Source organism: Trachypithecus francoisi, unplaced genomic scaffold, assembly GCF_009764315.1.
Source record: "Trachypithecus francoisi isolate TF-2019V2 unplaced genomic scaffold, Tfra_2.0 Lachesis_group13, whole genome shotgun sequence".
Classification (NCBI taxonomy): Eukaryota; Metazoa; Chordata; class Mammalia; order Primates; family Cercopithecidae; genus Trachypithecus; species Trachypithecus francoisi.
In genome coordinates this window covers 73183340-73207410 of record NW_022681458.1, presented here as the reverse complement: position 1 = coordinate 73207410, position 24071 = coordinate 73183340, and the positions used below count along the sequence as shown (strand labels likewise).

The following is a 24071-nucleotide window of genomic DNA, read 5'->3' as shown; positions in this document are numbered from 1 at the left end:
GGCCATCCTGCCCTGTCCACACCTTTATCCATTCCTTACAGTCCTGTACTATTTTGAAATAAATCCCAGATATTATATATATTTCATTCATTAATATTTAGGTTAATTAGGTAAGTAATTGACCTAAAAGATAAAAACTCTTTTATAAATAACCATATTATTGTCATATCTGAAAAATTAATAATTCCTTAATTATCAATTATCCATTATTTACATTTATAATTGTGTCATAAACATTGTCATAAATAGATTTGTTGTTTTAAAGCTTGTTCCTTCATTTTCTCTGATTGTTTTGTTTTAAATAAATATTGTCATAAATAGATCTGTTGTTTTAAAGCTTGCTCCTTCATTTTCCCTGATTGTTTTGTTTTAGATTCAGGGGTTACTTATGCTTGTTTGTTACACGGGTATTACGTGTGTAATGGGGGATATTGGGCTTCTAGTGTACTCATCACCCAAATACTGAACATTGTACTCAAAAGGTAATTTTTCAACCCTCATCCTCCTCCAACCTCCCCGCTTTTGCGGTCTCCATTGTCTATCATGTCCACCTGTGTCCATGTGTACCCAAGGCTTAGCTGCCATTATAGGTGAGAGCATGCCATATTCCCTCTCCATTTTGTGTGTGTGATTTATTTCTGTTGAATAAAACAATTTGTATTTCAGATTCCCCTGCCGGTTTGATGACTAGAGAATAGTTGCACTTGTTTCCTTTATTCTCTGTTTTTCCTGTGAATTGGTCACTGGATGTAAAGGCCCCATTCAATTCAGGTTTTTTTGTTTTGGGGTTTTTTGGTGTTGGGAAGGACTTTTTTCTTGCTTTCATTGTGTCAGATCCTATCATTTTCAGTGAAATTTTTAAAAGCTAACTTTTCTTTTTTTCTCTTACCTCATCCTTGCCTTTGTTTTGCCCACACCTTCTATCTGCAAGTAACCCATATTAAAAATAGAGTGTATACCCTTTCATATATTTCTCCATATTCACATTGGTATCTTTACACATGCACACACAGAGTTTGCTTTCCAAAAATGAGGTCACAGAAAGCCTTCCAAGTCAAATAGTAGAGCTCGAGTTTGTTCTGTTTAGTGGCTGCAAAATAATATTCCACTGTGCATATGTACCACAATTTATTCAGTTATCTCACTACTAGTGGGCACTTGCTTTGCTCCCAGTTCTTTTTGCCCCATCCTGTTCATATACACTTACATACATTTATATAGGATAGAATCCTAGGAGTAGGATTTTTGTCTCAAATAGTAGCTTTTTATTTTAACAGATGTTTTTTCTGGACAGCTTTCAAAAAAGGCTGTAGCAATTTACATATCCATCAGCAAAGGATGAGATCACCCTTTCCCCCACGATCCTAAATAGTCTCAAGGAGCCAGCAAGGATCAGCAGTTCTTTAAGGAGAGGGGAAAGCTCTATGAGATTCCTTACTCAGCAGTAAATGAGCTAACGGTGAATGATTCCTCAAGAGAAAGGCCTCTTCCTAGGCATCTTTGGATCTCTTTAGCCAAGTAGGCCTCACACAGAACCAAAGTCCAGAACACCCCAAAACAGGGTCTGAAGACAGTTGTCTCTAACTCACTCCTCCCCACCTCATGAATCCCTGTGAGTTCTTTCCTACTGGATAGTACTTGCATATTACACAATCAGCTAAATCTAGCGTCTGCTGTTAATTTCATTTGATATTTTATCATCTCAGTTAAGATTCTGGGAAAGAGTTTGCTAAGAATGATGGTTTCCAGCTGCATCCATGTCCCTACAAAGGATGCAAACTCATCCTTTTTTATGGCTGCATAATATTCCATGGTGTATATGTGCCACATTTTCTTAATCCAGTCTGTCACAAATGGACATTTGGGTTGATTCCAAGTCTTTGCTATTGTGAATAGTGCCGCAATAAACATACATGTGCATGTGTCTTTATAGCAGCATGATTTATAATCCTTTGGGTATATACCCAGTAGTGGGATGGCTGGGTCATATGGTACATCTAGTTCTAGATCCTTGAGGAATCGCCATACTGTTTTCCATAATGGTTGAACTAGTTTACAATCCACCGCATGTTCTCACTCATAGGTGGGAACTGAACAATGACATCACTTGGACTCGGGAAGGGGAACATCACACATCGGGGCCTATCATGGGGAGGGGGGAGGGGGGAGGGATTGCATTGGGAGTTATACCTGATATAAATGACGAATTGATGGGTGCTGATGAGTTGACGGGTGCAGCACACCAATAGGGCACAAGTATACATATGTAACAAACCTGCACGTTATGCACATGTACCCTAGAACTTAAAGTATAATAAAAAATAAATAAAAGAAAAAAAATAAAAAATAAATGTAAAAAAAAAAAAAGATTCTGGGAAAAAGAAGTTGCCTGGGATTGAAAGAAACTAGGAAACTTAGCGAGATCATTCTTAAGCCAGGTAAAAAAATTTTTAATGCTCACATGTGCATATGTGATGGTCACACCAAAAGGAGCACCCACCTCCCTCCCTCTGTGACAGACACATTTTCTTAGCCTCCACCTTTCCTTCTTTCAAGTCTTCCAGTTGCTGAAAATCCAGTGTTTCTGTTCATTTGCTACTTTTATTCTCAACCATCTTCTCTCTTGCTCCATCTACCAGAACAATAACCCCCAGTATAATACTTCTCACCTCACTTTTCAATACAGGACCTCTTGTTGGGTAAGCTAAAAGGATATGTGTTCTGTAAATAAGAAAAGTCTTTGTTCAAAGAATCTATCAAATGTTCCCATGACTCCACCCCTAACTATTTGTATATCTAAAGATCGTATAGTAGAGAGAAACAAAAGATTAGCCCTGCTTCATCTTACAGCTGGGAGAGTCATGAAAGGCCAAATGGGTAACAAAGCTCATAGTTTTGACCAAGCCTAGCTACAAAGAAGCTACTTAAATGTCAAAGGCATTGTTTGTATAAAAAGGGAACCAATGTACAGGTTCCCTTTACAGTAGAAATAAGAGAACTGCCTGTTGACAAAGGGAGGAGGAAGAAAATACAAAGTACACTTTAAAAACATGAAGGCTTCATAGCAGTTCATAGTCGTTCAGAGAAACATGTTCCACTGAGAGTGACCTGGGAGAGAGGATTACATTATTATGCCAGAAGGAAGAGGCCACTATGCATGCCCCATCACCAGACTCACCCTCCTGGTCAGCCTTACAAGAGTGACACTAGATATACTCCAGGAGCTGGACCCACCACAGCCTGCACACTGGAGTAAGTGCTTTCCTCCAGTCGAAGCTCATCTTAGAATTATCTGTGACTGAGACCATCCCCAGAATGGTGCAGTTGCAGGAAGCCTAATGTATGTCACCTGAGACAGCCTTGGATCTGAGTTTCCTCCTTACGTTTTTGTATTTGGAAGCGGGTGGAGAAGATACTCTTGGGTAGAAGTATGGGAGGCATACAGATTTAGAAGAAAAAGGATGACTCTATCTTTAGTGTGTTGTCTATGGCAGTATCTAGCCTTCCCACTGTATACTTACATTCCACCTACAAACATTAAAATAAAATCCACAGTGCACTCCTTTGTTTTAAAGAGGAACTAAGAAAAAAACTCAAATTGTCAATTTGGTTCCGGAATTTTTTCTAATGTGATCTTTGATCTGAAGTCAATATAGGAAGAACTCTGAACAAAGTAGCACTTTCAAAGGTTGCATATTAAAGAGGTGAAATGAAAGACAACTTAGCACTTGAGATGTGAATTTGAATGTGTATATGGTTACAGTCTGGATAAGACATGGTTAACAAATGATTTCATTAACTCATCGCCTATGTGCGACCACTGGACAAGGGGAGGGGGTGTTCCGGCTGTGGTGCCATATACTGAAGCTGAACCCATGAATTGGGCCCACTGGAATTGAGGGACAAGCCAGATAGATGGCAAGAATTCTAATTTCCAATATGCAAATCAGTCTAAACATTTGACTTTTTAAAAGTCTATTTGGAAAGGTTTTGAAACAGGGCTTCACTAGGCAAGATCATTAAGTAAGCAAAACTTTAACTATTGTTATAACCATTTCTTTGCCCGGGTGCATGAGGCTCTCTTCTTCTCTTAGTGACAATAACATGCTCACAGGAAGGGTTCAATATTAATTATTTACACCTTACTTCATGTGGATTTAAGTCAATGTATTACCTATGAGGTTTTATATTTAAGCCATACTTGTGAAACGTTAAAGAGGAAAAAGCATATTTAGCACATTTGGGGCACCCTAAATGTGTACCTGAGTAAATTTCAGTTTTTTGAGTTGTTTGTTTGTTTTTATTTGTTTGTTTTGAGACAGAGTCTCACTCTGTCACCCAGGCTGGAGTGCAGTGGTACAATCTCGGCTCACTGCAAACTTTGCCTCCCAGATTCAAGCAATTCTCCTGCCTTAGCTTCCTGAGTTGCTGGGATTACAGGTGCCTGCCACCACGCCCAGCTAATTTTTGTATTTTTAGTAGAGATGGGGTTTCACCATGTTGGCCAGGCTGGTCTCGAACTTCTGACCTCACGTGATCCACCTGCCTCGGCCTCCTAAAGTGGGTTTGTTGTTCTTTTAGAGAAAAAAGATCCCTACTTATTTTAAAGGGTGATAGCAGTGTCCTGACTCTACCTAGACAGATATGTTCATTCACATGTTCATTCCAGCTGAACCACAATAACTGCAATTTTCAAAGAAGGAATACAGAGCCTGGGAAATCGGAAGAGTATGGCAACAAACCGGTATACAAGGAAACTGAAAATGAAAAGTCAGCAAAGTGGCATTTGTACCTGCCTGAGGGACTACAGCAGTGAAGGTGAAAGGTGGAAGGCTAGATGGGGGATATTAGCATCATCTCTTCCCCTCCTCACCTGCAGCCTCAATACTTTCCACTGTGGTCCCAGGATATGCCAGGTCAACTGTGATCAACTCTGAAACAGGCAAACTCTGGGAGGGGAGGAGGCATCCTTTCCTATTCTCAATGGTCTCAGCTCCAGAGACCACTTTAGTAAGCTCTCCTTGTCATACCTTAAAACATAAATTAAAACCCATAAGCAATTCCAAAACCTCATTTTATTATGTTGTTTTTATCTCCTTGCTCACCAATCTTAAAAAAATGTGGTAAAACAAATCTCAGAGACTGATTTCTCCTACTTACTCTCTTAGGAGGGAAGGAGTGTTAAATAAGCAAAGGCATGCTAACAGGAAGGAAAAAAATGGAGATTATGAATAATAATCATAATTTGAAAATTATTAAAACAATGCACCTGGCAGTTTACAAAATATTTCTTTGTTACATTATTTCTGCTGCTGAATTTGATCAAGAGATTGTACTCATCATAGAATGAATATTACTGATCATTTTAAAGTCTCTTCTAAAAGTGGCTAAATTTATACTGCTGATTCCTTTTGAAACGTGACCTACAGCTTCTTGGCTTTTATGAGCTATTCAAGAGAGATTTAGTCATCACGTTGTGTCACAATGGGAGTGACTCACAGAGCAAGGAGAGAACCTGAGGATTCCTCACACATGTAGTACTCAGAGCTCTACGGAAACTCAGGCACCTCGACCTCAAGAGGATCAGCCTGGCCAGGGTGGCACAACTCTTCCTTCCCCGTGCACAGCAGGAAAGCTGCTGTCAACTGAGCAAGTCCACCAACAGTCTCTGTGTCCCACTTCATCTTTAATAAGGTAACTGATGACAGTTTTGTCATTTACTCTTTTATTTACCACGTCAATCTAAATTTTCTTTGATTTTCCTCACTCTTGCAGAATCAATCAGTAGTCTTTCAAGCTGTGGTCAATTGTCACTACTTCTTTTAATGTAACACATTAGAACCCAGTGATGGGAGCTGGGTCCATCTCACCATAGAAATGACCTCAGTGTGACCTGGGATCTTGCCTTAAACTCCTCCAGGACTCTCTTTGAATGTCCTTTATGGACATTGGAACACTAGGGTGTCCCAATTCAATTCATATTTTGTTATTTTCTCTGGGCCTTCTTGACACCCTCTGTGAATATATGATTAATTGGAAACTGGAGGGGGAAGTCTCCAAAAAGCACAGGAATCTTAGATGAGTTTCTTATTGAAGCAACAGATTCATGTCAACTGCAGGTCTGATCTGTTTGTCTGCTTTATCAATATTATCAGATGTGAGTCTGCATGAATACACACACATCTACACTAAACTGAGGGAGAAAATGTCTTGTAGGTCATGAAAAGCAGGGAAATTCCCAACAGTTCATATTTGATCCCTGGATCCTGGGGTGGCAGCAATAAGCCTGCTTCAGATATTTGCTCCCCATTTTATGATGCGATGGTTTGGTTTTTCAAATGATGATACGGCTCCTTTCTCAATGACTTGATGTTTAGGAGGCGTACTTCAATAATTACATTTTAAAATAAACAATCAAGTTAGAGTTGTACAAATGGCTCTGAAATGTCCTGCTACACTATTAGACCAAGGGCACAGATTGTGCTTCTGTACTATTTATCCTAGTACCCTCGGCATATATTAACTGCTCTAAAAATGTCCTTGGCTACACGCTGCATCAAATGAAAGTTAAATGTTATACCACTTTTCTATTCTATTTTTAATATTCAAAGAGGGTGCTCAGATTTTAGAACAAATCTCAATGCTTAAGTACACATAAAAAAATCATTAACTCATACATTTCAAGGGTATGAAATGGGAACTGGTATTAAAACTCTTATAACAAATGTCACTGTCTTAAGGGACAGTGTTTAAAAACTCAGACCTTTTCTTCTGCTGAAAGATCACTGTGGCTGAAATGTGCTGAAGTTTTAAACACACTTTTGGAATCTACACATATGTTCTATGCTCTAAGCTTTCCTTAAAGCCTTGTGACTACAAATGATAATTGTACACAACATATAATCTTTCCCAGCTAGCAATTTTTATGCAGTGACCATAAATAAAGTAATCATAGCTTTAACAATAATTCTTAACCTGCTAATACTATCAGGAAACATTGTCAAAATAACAAATCTAGGAGGGGCTTGGGATAATTAATGAATCGTTATGGATGTGATGATGAATTATAGTTTAAAAGTTTTGAAGGAAGGCAAAAGAAAATCAGAGATGCTTTTATCCTTAGAACTAAAAATGCAAAATGTAAATCTAGCAGATATTCCCTACATGAGGCAGTTGGTACACCTCTGCTAGGAGGGAGGTAAGCTACGTCCTGAGGAGGCTGTCTGAGTGAATCAGTAGTGGAAGTACACGCAAACTCCAAGCCTCGTTGTCCCTCTACCCAAAGCACAGTCTGACTGCCAAGGATTACCTCCCATCCTCAGGGAAGCAGGAATCAAGGGCACTGTAACTAACCAGAGGAGGAGCTTCTTCATCCATTGAGTAAGGGAACTTACCCTCCCATGACAGTAAATACCAACTCAATTATATCATCAGCAGCATAATAATTATTATAATTTCAGTCAGAATCTCAAAAATGCATTTGTTGCTTAATGCAAGCACATTTAACGTAGGGTCCCTTAGCTCTATTAAAAAAATGTTTTTTCAGATTTCTGGGTGGACCATTTGAACACATTTTTCACAGAAATATGATTTTTTAGTTTATGTCAGTAGGTTCCAGGGTTCATTTTTTTAAGTGTGGAAGAAATCTCTAAAAGCCACTTGGGTTTTTTAAAAAACAAAGCAAAACAAAAACCAGGTTTTTTTTTTTTTTTTTTTACTTCAATGAAAAAGAAAAAATGAAAAAGGAATGTTGTGTAAGTTAACCAGGTTTACAATATTCAAATATACAAGGGGCATGCATGTTCAGTGGCTTTCAGTATTTAGAAAGTCATGCAAGAGAACTCCAAAAAGAGAATACTTTAGAAAATCATTGCTCAATGCTTTCTATTTGATGTATTTTGGTAAACAACATAGTTGTTGATTCAACTTGGGCCACAATTGCAACACACTGGAAGTAAATAAAGATTCTACAAACTCCTGACAGTGTAGTTGACTAGCTTTCTAAAAGGAAACACTTCATGAAGTTATGCGGAAATAAAATCAACTGGTCTGGGTGGAACTATCTAGAAAGAACTCTACATTGCTTATAAAAAGTATACTTTACAATAATATTGAGATATTTTCTGTTCTTTTTTTTTTAACTGTGTCATTTATTTTTAAGCAACAGAGGAAGGTGAATAAGAGAAGTGAAATTAATCCTATTTTTTACTTTTTTACTAGGAAAAGAAACTCAGAAAGAAAAAGTTAAGAAAAGCAGAAGTGATCAGGTAACTGCCTGGCTGCTGACAGGCAGTTACTATAAAGCATTGAGCATGGGCTATGAAAGACAAAACCAGTTCTCCTTTCTTGGTTTCTTTTGAATCTTTGTGGTATAGTAGAGAACTTTTGATAAAGTGTTCTTGTGCCTGCTGTCAACTGATAATGTGTTCATCTCTTTGCAGTTCTGCCTTCTCTTTTCACACAGTTTAGAGTTCAGAGATCGAAGTTTTAGTTCTGGTCACTCTCTGGCAAGTGACCATAGTTATGACCTCTACTCTACACCAGAAATATCTTGACAATTACATGAGATAAATATTACATAAACACTTCCCAAAACTTTGTAATGTTATTGAAATTGGAAGTGTGAATATTATATATTATTATAATTTCTATTTTCCTTTTGCCCCAGTGATTCAGAGGTCTCAAAGATTAATCCAATTATCACTAGAACTCTGGAGCTAGAGTGGAGACTTCTTTCTTTCCTTCCTCTTTTCCTTTTTTGCTGTACAACACTTACTAAACATCAACATAATGCCAAGTATCATGCAAGGAACTGCTAATGTAGAGAGGTGTACGCATAGCCCAGAGTTGAGTGGGAATACAGACTGAAGTGGTAGAACACAATGGTCTGGGTATCAGTCCTGAAATTGCCACTACAACTGTAGCTGGAGTCAATTAAACAGAGTTTCTGGATGTGTTTCCTCCTCTATACAGTGGAGATAATTTTATTGTAAGGTGTAAATAAGATAAATATTTATAGATCCTAGAAAAGGGCCTACAACATGTTAGGCACTCAATGAGCCATAGCATTATTATCATTCCTCCCTGACTTGGTCAACCAGGAACTTGAGAACCATAGATTTGCTAGGAGGATATTTTGAATTCTGTAATGTCAGTTGGCCACTTACCAAATGGTACCCCCAGAGGAGCTGGGGGTCAACAGCATGGGGTAAACCTTGAGGGAGGGAACAGATGGGAGGTGATTAGATAAAGAGATTTGGGTGAAGACACAGAGCCAAACCATATCAGCCTCCTATCCTCCTGATGACAAAGCAACATTTTAAAATATTTAGAGAGAAATTAATGCTTGCAGCAGCAGGATATGAGTAATTTTTATAAGTAACCCAACTTTTCCACTGAGGCCATTAAAAAAAGAAACTCATCAATGTGACACTAGCAAGGAGCCAATGACTAAGTTTCCAGAAAAGTAGTTCTAATGCTATGATGTTCTGGACTCCCAAAACTAGGAAGTTCTAGAACAGTGGTTCTCAGCTGGGGGATATTTTGTCCCCAGGGGACATTTGGCATTATCTGGAGACATTTTTGGTTGTCACAACTTGGGGAGGGGTGCTACTGCTCACTAGAGAGTAGAGGCCAGGGATGCCACTAAACATGCTACGATGCACAGGACTAACCCCACAACAAATAATTACCTGGCCCAAAATATCAAAAGTATTCAGGTAGAGGAACCAATGCCTAAATATGAGCAATACATAGAGCAGACTGCCTCATAAAGTGAAAGCGATTCATCCTGCCATGAAGATAACAAGGTTCTTACTGTAATGGCAGACATTAGGTCGTTTTACTTCACCCAGTACTCTCCAAGGTAGATGTTGTATTTCTATTTTACAGGTAGGAAAATGGAGGCTAAGAAAAGTTAATTTGTCCAAGGGCCCTCTGACAATAGTGAAACTGGGATGGAACCTCTCCCTGCTTGCTTCTGAGGTCTGGGCTCCTAACTACTGCCTCCTGCCTTGAGCCAAGAGATTTATACGCTATTAAGCAATTTATTGTGCAAGAAATTGGAAGACACAGCAGATAAGCAAACAACTAGGTCAGTTCCTGGAGTTTCTGAATTGTTGGGACCAAGGGGCCATGCAGAGGTAACCACAGCTGGCATAGTGTGGTTGAGGTGGCCCTATTAGCCTTTTAGTTGCTGTTACTCATTTATTTCTCAGTGGTCAATGAACCAATTGCCTATCAGTCAGCTTTGTGTATAGGTCACGTTCCCATGGCTCTGACCCAGGTTACTGCTCAGAGGTGGCATCTTGGCTAAAATATTGCTAGAGGTCAAAGATATGTGTGTGTTTGTGATAGATTTAGTCGAGTGGTCTAGAGGAATGTGAACCTTAGAGACTGAAGAAGAACCAGCATTTTTGGACAATAATACTTGGGGTAAGGAGAGTGTTACCAAAACTCTAGGTTAGCATTGGCAGTCCCTAGGATTCAGACTGTAGGCCTGAATGACCCTCAGTCCAGAGCTGTGCCTAATGAGGACAACACATTTTAATGTGAGTTCATTCTTAACAGCAAAAAAGTTCCTCTTTGCTTGTTACCAGGGAAAAATGGGTTTGCATAGAGAAGGTGCAGATTGAGGGGGAAGCAGAGTGGATGAGGATTAAAGAGGGAATCCAATTACTTTGGTTTGAGCTTTTGTTCTTCTTTGGTAGTTGTAGAGGTGAGTTTACCAAAGCGTAGATGACAGGCAATGTGGTATACAAGTTACTATACTCCAGAATTCTGGGGTTCTTACTTATTTTGTGCATGACATCCAAAGCAGCCCAATAAAACCTTTTCACAGAAAAAAAAAAAAAAAAAGTTTTACTCTCCTTTGCCAAATTTTTAACTTTTTTATTCAGAAATAATTTCAGAATTATTGAAAAATTTAGAGACTAGGACAACCCAGATCGCTCAAATATTAACATTTTACCACATCTGTCTTCTCATTCCTCTTTATATACACAGGTGCATGTATGGTTTTAACATGTTTATTTATATACATATCATTATTATTTTCTTAACTGTTTGAGAGTAAGTTGAAGACATGATGCTCCTTACTCTTTAAATATTTCAGTGTATATTTCCTAAAAAGCAGGCCATGTTCTACATCATCACAGTATAATTATCAAAATTGGGAAATTAATATTAATTCAATCTATTTATCAAATTTTAAGATCTTATTCAAATTTCCCTTGCTGGCCTAATAATGTTCTTTCTGAAAAAAGAAAAAGAAAAATTTGATCCAGGATCACATGTTGCATCTGGTTGTTGTATCTCGATGGTCTCCTTCAATCTGAAATGGTCCTTAGTCTTTCTTTTCTGTCATGACTTTGATGTTTTTGAAGAGTACAGCCACATATTTAGTAGCACTGGAAGATGTTTCCCCATGCATAATTAGCTTTGGATGCTCCACAGAAGAGCTGTTGTGTCCCTCCTTGTGCGCCATATCAGAGGGCATGGGACGCTGGTTTGTTCCATAACTAGTGATGTGAATCCTTATCACTTGGTTAAAGTGGTATCTGTCAGATTTCTCCACTATAAAATTACCATTATTCTCTCTTTAATTTGAAAGCATATGACAAGGAGATTGAGATTCTATAATTACTGCCTGTCATCCGAATTTGACCCACTAGTTTTAGCATCCATTGATCATTCCTGCCTAAAACCATTGTTGCTATGTCAGTTGCCAAATGGTGATATTCTAATTCCAATTCCATCATTCCTCTGACACTTATTAGATGGCATATTAATTCTAAGGAAAACTTCTCCCTTTACCCTTATTTATTGATTGATTTACTGCAGAATGGATTCATGAATTCATATCTTATTCAATGAGTTATTATCCATTATCACTATTGGCTTTGATGTTCAAATTGTCTCATACTTTGCCAGTGGGAGCCCCTTCAAGCTGACACCTATGAACTAGTGATGTATCTCCAGCATTCATTGAGCACTTACTTACTTGTAGCATAAGATTCTCTGGGCTTATTTTGTACATTCCCATCCGAGCTCAGCCGTGATGTCAGCTTTCCCAAAGAACATGAACACAATGTTTAGAAATTGGTATCTGAGCCCTTGGTATGTTCATTGCTATTGGAGTGTCATTATTTCTAGCTCATCAGGTAGATCTAGAAAGTTACCTATCCATTTCTGTATTTACTCACTCATATTTAAAACCAGGAGTTCATGCTGATTCTTCCAACTATAATCCCACTCCACAGGGTTCATTCCAGTTTCTCCCTTTTCATATTTGCTACTCCTCTTTCTGACAGCGTGAAGCCTGGCTTCCATCATCCACAACTTAGTTACAGTTGACCCTTAAACAATGCAGGGATTAGGGGTGCCAGTGCCCCATTCAGTTGAAAATTCATGTATAACTTTTGACTTCTGGTCTACTGTTGACCAGAAGCCTTACCAAAAACATAGTCAATTAACACATATTTTGTATATGTATTATATACTGTACTCTTATAATAAACTAGAGAAAAGAAAATATTATTAAGAAAAGCATAAGGAAGATAAAATATTCTTACTATTTTTTAAGTGGAAGTGGATCATCATAATGGTCTTCATCCTTACCATCTTCATGTTGAGTAGGCTGAAGAGGGAAAAAGAAGAGAGGTTGCTCTTGTTGTTTCAGGGGTGGCAGAGGCTGAAGAAAATAAGCACATATGTGGATCCAGGCAGTCTGGATCCAATATGGGATCCAAACAACCCATATTGTTCAGATGTCAGCTGTGCTTATTTTCTCAATCAAATAATTGGAAATACTAGGGTTGTCTGTTTTCTAGTTCTGGTGGAGGCATGGATTTTATGTTATTCTATTTGTTCTTCTCTTTGAATTGTACATAGTTTTTGGAGTTTGTCCTAGGAAATTTGGATTGACATGACTGTCACTACTACAGCTACCTCAGAAGTGAGAATACTTTTTTAACACTTGAAGTGGAATACATAGTATTACAAAAGAAACCTATGGTGTTGAAATACACCCAAATATTTATAAGCTTATTCTATTAACATGGTGGCAGGAACAATAACCACCACAATTTTGAAGTAGTAATCAGCATTAATCATATTTTGAGATAACTCCAACAAATGCAATGTAACATGAAAATATTTGTTATTTCTATAGGTAACAAAATCAAAGACAATAAAATACTACTGTGGCTTGTTGTTTCTTTCATAATTGAAGATTGTGTTAAACTTCAGTTACAGTTTAGAAAAAAAAAAAAGATGGGATCTTTTTACCATCCAAATGGAGAAACCCCTGAATTCTATCCACAGACTCTCTCAGAGCTCTAATGGCACCTCTTTGCCTGAGAAGCTTTCACAGATGCCCAAATCATCCATCCAACTGAATTCAATCCCTTTGGGGCTGGTAACCCAGTTTAATGCACAGGAAGAGAACATACCCTCCTTGTGGCTTCCCTTCCCCCATTCCCTCATCTACTTTCCCCTCTGGGACCTTGTGTCAGTTATTATACTATAACAGAGGAGACTATGAGGGGAGATGACCCTGTAGCCATAACTATTTCAGACGTCAGATGTTGCTTTTGGCCAGTGGACTTTTATCCCTTCCTCTCAGCAAGCATGGGCAAGGTGTGAAGTGTTGACTTTATCAACTCAGCTTGTCAGCTTGGACACTTCTTAGCCCAGCCCAGAGTGGAGTGCTGCAGTCCCCAGAGCCCCTCACCTATCTCCTACAGTGGAAGGGCACAGCACTCTAGTCCCAGTGACCTTGGCAAATCACTTTGTTGCTTTGAGCCAGTTTCTGAGGCAAATAATATGCCCTCTCTAACTCAAAACGCTGTTGAGAGAACAAAACGAGACCTGTGTGTGAAAGCACAGCATAGAGTGCCTTACTAATGTATGACATTCTTTTACTGTGACTCCCTCATGCATACCCCTGGTAAAAATGACAACACAAAAACTTCCAACTCCCTGCTCCAGAGAACATAAAACCCCACAAATATTGTCTTCTTCAAATAATTCCCCTGGGAGTTTAGATTGCAATGAAAGCTACAGAATCCATTCAGAAAATGTATTAAACATTTAGCCATTCAGTGATTATTTACTGAAGCGATTTGAGCAAAACACTATACTAGGTGAATTTATAAATATAAAATTTCCTTAAAAGGTTTAACTATGTAATTTTGCAAGAGTTAGTTATACCACTTCCCTTCCCATAACTACACATTTGTAATGTATTTGAGAAGGGGAAATCCTGCTACATGGACATTGATTTGCAACAAATTATAACTCCTACACAGAAAAGAGTTGGAAAAACTATACCAAATTATTAAGCCATAGTAATCTAAAAACTTGACTACTTTAGAAATAGTTGTAGTTATACCACAAGAATCAAGTAGGTTCTCCAAACTTAACATATTTTAATACTCCTCTGACTTAATTTTTATCAATTGACAATTTTTTTTTTTTTTTTTTTTTTTTTTGAGACAGAGTCTTGCACCGTTGCCAGGGCTGGAGTGCAATGCCGCAATCTTGGCTCACTGCAACCTCTACCTCCTGGGTTCACGATTCTCCTGCCTGATTCTCTAGCCTTAGCCTCCCGAGTAGCTGGGATTACAGGCACCCACCACCACATCTGGCTGATTTTTTGTATTTTTGGTAGAGATGGGGTTTCACTATGTTGGCCAGACTGGTCTCAAACTCCAGACCTTGTGATCTGCCTGCCTCTACCTCCCAAAGTGCTGGGATTACAGGTGTGAGCCACCAGGCCCAGCTGAAAAGACAATTCTTTTATCCCCTTTTTTTTTTCTTTAGCTATAGATCTTCTGGGGGAAGAAAGATAAAAGCAGAGCCCAAAATTTTCTTGAGTAGTGAAGAAGACATTACACTGATTTTTAAAAAAATCTGAAATAGTCTGTTTCTCAAACAGCAGTAAAAATAAAGTGTGTGTGTGTAGTGTTTAAAATTCTGTGTGCATGTTTATATTTCTTGATATAGAAAGAAAATTTTACATATACAGAAAAAATGGGGAAAATGCACTAAAATATTGAATTAAGTGTTATAATCATTACTATCTTCTTTTTCTCTATGTTTTTTCTTGAGGATAAATTACTTTTACAAGCAGAAAAAAGTATATGATGTTTGAAAAGGATTCAAAGGAAAAATCAGGAAATAATATTAAGAAAATAAAGTCCCGGCTGGGCGCCGTGGCTCACGCCTGTAATCCCAGCACTTTGGGAGGCCGAGGCAGGCGGATCACCTGAGGTCAGGAGTTCGAGACAAGCCCGGCCAACTTGGAGAAACCCCGTCTCTACTAAAAGTAGAAAAATTAGCCAGGCATGGCAGTGGATGCTTGTAATCCCAGCTACTTGGGAGGTTGAGGCAGGAAAATCGCTTGAACCCAGGAGGCAGAGGTTGCAGTGAGCCGAGATTGTGCCACTGCACTCCAGCCTGGGTGACAAGAATGAAATAAAATAAAAAAATAAAATAAAATAAAATAAAATAAAAACAGGAAAAAAGGGGAGGAGAGGAGGGGAGAGGAGGGGAGGGGAGGGGAGCGGAGGGGAGGGGAGGGGAGTGGAGGGAGGAAAGAAGGAAAGAAGGAAAAGGAAGGAAGAAGGAAGGAAGGAAGGAAGGAAGGAAGGGCAAGAAAGAAAGAGAGAAAGAAAGAGAGAAAGAAAGAGAAAGAAAGAAAGAAAGAGAAAAGAAAAGAAAGAAAGGAAAGAAAGAAAGAGAGAGAGAGAAAGAAAGAAAAAGGAAGGAAGGAAGAAAGAGGGAAAGAAAATAAAGTTCAAAGTCTATAAACTCGCTTGGCCTCTCAGTTCCTTTTTGAACTCAGTGTCCAGGAATAGCCATGATTCCAAAAGCATCCGCAAGTTCTGAACTTCAACTCAGGGCCTACTGATTGTCCTCTGTGAGGCATTTAAAGCCCCTCTTGAGTCTAAGGGTGGGTCAAGACTGAGGGCAAAGATATTGTGTGGACACAGGAGGAAGCTTTTTGGGTCACAGAGGAAGAAAATAAGGTTTTCCCACATGTGGTGCTCTCTTCAGCCCCTCTCCCTTCCACAGGCTAGGAGAGCCAATACAGACCTGCTCCTCTGTGGGGAGGGAGCTGATGATCTCATTCTCTTGGGCTGCCCCATGGCTATGAGTGCGGAGGGCTGGGCCCATGGTACTCAGACCTGAGGCAGCCGGCCATACAGCCTTAGTACCCAGGCATAACCCTCAGGTTCTTGTTCACTTCCTCTTTCTGGATGGCTTGCTTTTCCCTGGCACCAATACCCCATGGTAAGAGTGATACATACGAAGGGGAAACGCAGATGCAGGCTTCTGAGGAAAAGGGAAAGAAAGCCCTTTACCTGCCTGATTTTAGGACCTAGGCTACCTCTAGCCCTGACAAAATTAATTTTCCAAGTAGTTCTGCTGCACGTATGGTCAAAGCTTCAGTTTTACAGCATACGTTTGCTTTACTTTATCCTCTGTCCATGTGATTTTTTTCTCATAGGAGGCTGGTGTTCACGGAAGACAACATTTGGGGATGTGGGAGTCTGGTTTGGAACATGGTGCATTGGCCAGCATTTCTCTCTCAATCACTTCCCATTTATCTTGCTCTTTCTTGGTGAACTCACTTGTTGCCTCCCACTTTAATACTCCTCTGCACTGGGGTGTAATAATCTCAGAGTTGGGTTGAAGATTGATATTAACCCATTTACAATAAGAAAATGGAAGCCAAGTTGGGAATATCTTCTTAGTGGCAACACCAAAATGTTCTTCTTCTCCTGACAGTTTGAAGATAATTGGGAATCTGACAGAACAATTAAAATTGAATTACTGTTTCTAATAGATTTTAGTCCATTCTGCAGTGGAATTTCATGAACTAGCAAGAGGTAAGATTTTACTGTGAGAATCTGTCTTCCTGATGGGCGAGTTCACTCCTGAGATTAATACCATCACTCCACACAGCTCCAGTTGGCCATGTCAACTCAATGGCTTGTGTCGATTTTGCCATGGCTCCCACCTCCCTCTCTTCCATTTAATTTCTCTGAATACTACTGGGTTAGTTTTTGCATTATTTTAGAGGAGCAATTTATCATTTAAATGGCCATCTTCCCAACAACCAACCAAATAAGAGTTGTTGTTTCTTTTTCTGTTTATCCACACAAATGCATTAAAATATCATCAGTCCTGGGTTACAACGCCTTGGTGGTTCTAATTTGAATTTTCTTTTTCACTTTGAACACTCAGGACACCATCTTCTTTTATTATACAAGAAAGGAGTGTACCTACCACACACGGGGGAAAATGCTCTTTTGGGTGCTAGGCCTCCTAATCCTCTGTGGTTTTCTGTGGACTCGGAAAGGAAAACTAAAGATTGCAGACATCACTGATAAGTACATTTTTATCACCGGATGTGACTCGGGCTTTGGAAACTTGGCAGCCAGAACTTTTGATAAAAAGGGATTCCATGTAATTGCTGCCTGTCTGACTGAATCAGGATCAACCGCTTTAAAGGCAGAAACCTCAGAGAGACTTCGTACTGTGCTTCTGGATGTGACTGACCCAGAGAATGTCAAGAGGACTGCCCAGTGGGTGAAGAACCAAGTTGGGGAAAAAGGTGAGAGACATGGAAGTGGGGAGGATGGGTCAGGAATAGGGGACAGGGAAGTAACTGAAGCTAAATAAAATGTGCTCAAGTTTTAAATGACCTTTCGAGAAAATGTCTCCTAAATACCGGCTGTGTACTTCTCTTTTTTTATTTGAGACGGAGTCTCGCTCTGTCGCCCAGGCTGGAGTGCAGTGGCCGGATCTCAGCTCACTGCAAGCTCCGCCTCCCGCGTTCCCGCCATTCTCCTGCCTCAGCCTCCGGAGTAGCTGGGACTACAGGCGCCCACCACCGCGCCCGGCTAGTTTTTTGTATTTTTTTAGTAGAGACGGGGTTTCACCGTATTAGCCAGGATGGTCTTGATCTCCTGACCTCGTGATCCGCCCGTCTCGGCCTCCCAAAGTGCTGGGATTACAGGCTTGAGCCACCGCGCCCGGCCCGTGTACTTCTCTAATCTTAGGATAGCTTCTGAGTAGTTCCAAGTACAGGCTGTCTGTGTGCATGAGAAACACAGCCCAGAAGACCCTTGGGCCTAAGTCTCATTGGGTGAATTTGGGGCTGAGATGAAAAGATTGACTTTCCAAAGTCTTCTCCTGTGAAGCGCTATTCCCCCCGTCCCATATACAGCAAAGGAATTTAGACTAAAATGTACAGGAGAATATGGGGGCAATTCCCAAATTGCCATCTGGATACCTGGGACCCACTTCTCACTACAAAATGATTCTAGAGCTCACACATTTTCAATGGGCAAGGTTGAAAATGGCCTGAGAATTTGAGTGTGAGTGTCTTACGTAGTTAAGGTAGAGTAGTGAGCCATTGGATGTTCATTCTGCAATAGATTCTGCTGTGGTGACTGCATTCTGAACTAGAAGAAATTTTATTGGTTTTGAATGAAGAGTGAAACATTCTCAAGGATTAAGATGTTGGGATTCACAAAGAAAAAACAAATGTTTGTGATTTTTATTCTAGTATATCTTGATCATATGGCTGAGACTCTGAAGCTCAAAAGAATGATTTGATAAGGCTTCAGTTTTTAACACTTGAATTCCAACACCTTTAACAATACTAAATGTTTCCCATTTTAAACAAGTCAAGTGAATGACTCAATTCTTAAACAAAAATAAATGTGAAATAGATTGATATCACTCTTTGTCCATACAGAACATTATATAAATATTCTCTGGCCTTACCATCTAGCAAGGAAGGAAAAATAGATCAATTTACTCCACATCTGAGATTAAAAAGCAGAAAGACTCACTCATAGAGTTTCAGTATTTGACATTCAGAACCAGAACCAGAGTAACAGTGAGAACTTCAACTACTTCAATTTAGCCTCCCACCCTCTCTGCTATCACTTCCCAAAACTACGAAGTATTTCAGAGTAGGAAAATGACTTCAAGGAGGAAATGGCACCATTGTGCAAAGCAGAGGCTGTATTTTCATCAAAGGTGGCAAATAAGTAATATCTTACCACACCTCTTTTTCTTCCCTCTCTGTTCTAGGTCTCTGGGGTCTGATCAATAATGCTGGTGTCCCTGGTGTGCTGGCTCCCACTGACTGGCTGACACTAGAGGACTACAGAGAACCTATTGAAGTGAATCTGTTTGGACTCATCAGTGTGACACTAAATATGCTTCCCTTGGTCAAGAAAGCTCAAGGGAGAGTTATTAATGTCTCCAGTGTTGGAGGTCGCCTTGCAATCATTGGAGGGGGCTATACTCCATCCAAATATGCAGTGGAAGGTTTCAATGACAGCTTAAGGTAAATCAAATTAATTGACTTATTAGGAAACAATAGCTGCAAACATTTACTGAATGCTTATGTACAAGACATCCTATTTAGTACCTTTCAAAAAGTCTACCATATTTATCTCTAATTTTTGTGGGTACACAGTAGGCATATGTATTTATGGTTATATGAGATATTTTGATACAAGCATATAATGCATAGTAATTACATCAAGGTAAGTGAAGTATCCATCACCTCAAGCATTTATCCTTTGTGTTACAAACAATCCAATTATACTTTTTTAGTTATTTAGAAAACTATGATAAATTGTTGACTGTAGTCACCCTGTTGCGCTATCAAATACTAGATCTTATTCATTCTAGATAGCTCTATTTCTATATTTCTGTACCCCCTAACCATTCCCCCTCACCCCTACTACCCTCTCAAGCCTCTAGTAACTAGTTCTCTACTTTCTGTCTCTATAGTTTGGTTTAATTTTTAGCCCTCACAAATAAGTGAGAACATGTGAACTTTGTTTTTCTGTGCCTGGCTTATTTTACTTAACATAATGACCTCCAGTTCCATCCACGTTGTTGCAAATGACAGGATCTCAATCTTTTTTATGGCTCAATAGTAGTACTCCATTGTATATATGTACCACATTTTCCTTATTCATTTTTCTGTTGATGGACATTTAGTTTGCTTCCAAATTTTGGCTGTTGTGAACAGTGCTACAACGAACATGGTAGTGTGGATATCTCTTTGATATATTTATTTCCTTTCTTTTGGGTATATACCCAGCAGTGGTATTGCTGGATCATATGGTAGCTCAATTTTTAGTTTTTTGAGGAACTTCCAAACTGTTTTCCATAGTGGTTGTGCTAATTTACATTCCCACCAACAGTGTTATGAGCATTCCCTTTTCTCACATCATCACCAGCATTTGTTATTACCTGTCTTTTGTATATATGCCATTTTAACTGGGGTAAGATAATATTTCGTTGTACTTTTGATATGCATTTTTCTGATGATCAAGGATGTTGAGCACCTTTCATATACCTATTTTCCACTTGTATGTCTTTTCAGAAATATCTACTCAGATCTTTTGCTCATTTTAAGTTGGATTATTAGACTTTTCCCCATAGAGTTGTTCAAGTTCCTTACATATTCCGATTTTTAATTCCTTGTCAGATGGGTAACTTTCAAATATTTTCTCCCATTCTATGGGTTGTCTTTTCACTTTTTTGATTGTTTCCTTTGCTGTGCAGAAGCTTTTCAAATTGATGTGATCCCATTTGTTCATTTTTGCCTTAGTTGCCTGTGCTTGTGGCATATTGCTCAAGAAGTCTTTGCCCAGCTAATTATCCTGGAGAGTTTCTCCAATGTTTTCTTCTAGTAGTTTCATAGTTTGAGGTCTTAGATTTAAGTCTTTAATCCATTTTGATATGATTTTTGTATGTGGTAAGAGATAAGGGTGTAGTTTCATTCTTCTGCATGTGGACATCCAGTTTTCCCAGCACCATTTATTGAAAAGACTGTCCTTTCCCCAATATATGTTCTTGACATCTTTGTCAAAAACGAATTCACTCTAGGTGTATGGATTTGTTTCTGGGTTTTCTGTCCTGTTCCATTGGTGTATGTGTCCATTTGTATGCCAGTACCATGCTGTTTTATTTGCTATAGCTTTATAGAAAATTTGAAGTCATGTAATGTAATTCCTCCAGTTTTGTTGTTTTTGTCCAGGGTGGCTTTGTCTACTCTGGGTCTTTTGTGTTTCTATATAAATTTTAGGATTGTTTTTTCTATTTCTGTAAAGAATGTCATTGGTATTTTGATAAGAATTGCATTGAATCTGAAGATTGCTTTAGGTATTATGCACATTTTAATAATATTGATTCTTCCAATCCATGAACATGGAATATCTTTCCATTTTTTGTGTCCTCTATAGTTTTTATTGCAGAGATCTCTCATTTCTTTAAGTTAACTCCTAGGCATTTTATTTTTAGCTATTGTAAATGGAATTACTTCCTCAATTTCTTTTTTGGATTGTTTGCTGTTGGCATATAGAAATTGTTTGCTGTTGGCAACAGAAATCTTTTTTGGATTGTTTGCTGTTGGCTACTGATTTTTGTATGTTGATTTTGTATCCTGCAACTTTACTGAATGTATTTGTTCTAATACTTTTTATGTGTGTGGAGTCTTTAGGTTTTTCCAAAGATAATAAGATAAGATTATATCACCTGCAAACAAGGATAATTTGACTTCTTCCTTTCCAAATTGGGTTGGAGCTCCATTGTATGTTATTTGTTTTTGAGGAATCTCCAAACAAATCTTGCTGCTTTTAAGATCCTTTCTTTATAATTGACCTTTGGGAGCTTTGATTAATAAATGCCTTGAGGTAGTCTTCTCTGGTTAAATCTGCTTAGTGTTCTATAAGGTTTTTGTGCTTGAATATTGATGTCTTCCTCTAGGTTTGGAAAGTTCTCTGTTGAATAAACTTTCTACCCCATCTCTCTCTCTCTCTACCTTGTCTATAAAGCCAATAACTCTTAGATTTGCCCTTTTGAGGCTATTTTTTAGATTCTGTAGTTATGCCTCATTCTTTTTTATTTCTTTTTCTTTTGTCTCCTCTAACTGTGTGTTTTCAAATAGCGTGTCTTCAAGCTTACTAATTTTTTTATTTTGCTTGATCAATTCTGCTGGTAAAAGACTGACACATTCTTGATTACGTGAATTGTATTTTTCAACTCCGGGATTCCTGCTTGATTCTTTTTAATTATTTCAGTCTCTTTGTCAAATTTCTCTGATAGGATTCTGAATTCCTTCTTTGTGTTATCTTGAATTTCATTGAGTTTCCTCAAAAGAGCTATTTTGGATTCTCTGTCGGAAAGGTCTCATGTCTCTGTCTCTCCAGGATTGGTCTCTTGCATCTTATTTAGTTCATTTGGTGAGGTCAAGTTTTTCTCGGTGGTCTTGATGCTTGTGGATTTTTTTTTTTTTTAATGTCTGTGCATTGAAAAGTTAGGTATTTATTGCAGTCTTCACAGTCTGGGCTTGTTTGTACCCATCCTTCTGGGGAAGTCTTCCCAGGTATTTGAAGGGACTTGGGTGTTGTGATCTAACTTTTTGGTTCTTGCAGCCATATCTTCGTTAGGAGGCACCCCAAGCCCAGTAAGACTGTGCCTCTTATAGGCTCATAGAGGTACCACCTTGATGGTCTTGGATAAGATCCAGAAGAATTATCTGGTTTACCAGGAAGAAACTCTTGTTCTCTTCCCTTACATTCGCCCAAACAAGTGGAGCTTCTCTCTATATACTGAGCTGCCTAGAGCTGGTGGAAGAGTGACACAAGCACTCCTGACCACCATCATTGGGACTGCACTGAGTCAGACCCAAGGCCTTCTGTAAAATTGCCTGGCTACTGCCTGTGTGTACTCAAAGCCCTGAGGCTCTACAATTAGCAGGTGGTGAAGCCAGCCAATAAGACTTGTGTCCTTCCGTTCGGGGTGGCAAGGTCTCCCTACACCTGGGTGGGGTGTCCATCCAGGCTATCATTAGTTCATTTCACCATAAGGTGGTTTAAGTACTGATAAGAAACCTGTTCATAACCTGAATGTGCACTAATCAATGATGAGAGCATGAAGAACACTCTAGGAAGAACAACAGTGGACTGGGGGTGGTGTCTACCCAGATCCCTTTCCTATCCTGCCGTTAACTAGTCCTCACTTCACCACTCTAAACCTCAGTTTCCTCACTTGCAAAATGAAAGGGAGAGAGAATAAGATATTTCTTTCAAATGTACCCAAATCTGTGATTCCATGAAAAGATTCAAGAGAAAATAGTCACTCAAATAGGAAATATTTTCTAAACAAACCTGGAGTAAACATCTTCCATGGGTTCTTTTCACAGACGGGACATGAAAGCTTTTGGTGTGCACGTCTCATGTATTGAACCAGGATTGTTCAAAACAAACTTGGCAGATCCGGTAAAGGCAACTGAAAAAAAACTCGCCATTTGGAAGCAGCTGTCTCCAGACATCAAACAACAATATGGAGAAGATTACATTGAAAAAAGTGAGTTTCTGGGTGGTGCCAGTGTCCTCTGGAGTTCTTTGTCCTGAACAGCATGAAGGAGATTCAAATACAAATGAAATAACAAGGTTCTGAGTAATACCCCAATAAGGATCTTAACTATGGATCAGGGATCTCCTATTAATTTCAGTGTCATCTCTTGCTTCTGTTTATAAACATTTACTGAGCAATTACAAACTGCCAAGCTATCTGCTAAGTGTCTTATGAATTATATCATTTACTCCTCAAAAACTATTAGAGTAATGAGTAGAGGCTTGGGAAAGTGAAATGTCCTGCCCAAGATTACACAACACCTCCTAGTCATGCCTGGACCTGAGCCCAGGCAGGTGACTCCAGCCCACGGTCTTCACCTTTGCCATACCTCCTCTTTTCGTCAAGCACCAGCTGTACACTTGGCATTTTTTAAGGATTTATGGTGGTTACAAAAGATAGAGAAGGTTCAGCCTCTGACCTTTAACTAGTTTACAATCTAGTTGACAAGAAGTAACCAAGTGAAAATGTAAAACAATGAAACAATGTAGCACACAATAAAATTGATCCTTTACTTCTTAGGTGTAATCTAACAGCCCAGAAATTGTGCTAGATGATGTGGTTTCTAATTCCCCAGGGAATTCAGACCAGGAAAAGAGCATTGCTGGTTA

General features: G+C 39.0%; 1 protein-coding gene across 2 annotated transcripts in view; it reads left to right on the top strand.

Annotated features, from left to right (window-relative positions):
• Window positions 1-3019: 3019 nt before the first annotated feature.
• DHRS9 (dehydrogenase/reductase 9) overlaps window positions 3020-24071 on the top strand; it is a 31784-nt gene continuing 10732 nt past the window's right edge. The window contains exons 1-6 of one of the 2 annotated variants that reach the window (XM_033231221.1): window positions 3067-3252; window positions 5430-5694; window positions 8221-8317; window positions 17254-17623; window positions 19114-19372; window positions 23249-23412. In XM_033231221.1, coding sequence (XP_033087112.1) covers window positions 17311-17623; window positions 19114-19372; window positions 23249-23412 — 736 coding nt within the window. In that variant the 5' untranslated portion in view covers window positions 3067-3252; window positions 5430-5694; window positions 8221-8317; window positions 17254-17310. Of the gene's footprint in view, window positions 3253-5429; window positions 5695-8220; window positions 8318-17253; window positions 17624-19113; window positions 19373-23248; window positions 23413-24071 lie in introns of both variants that reach the window. The other variant, XM_033231220.1, reaches the window with a different exon arrangement.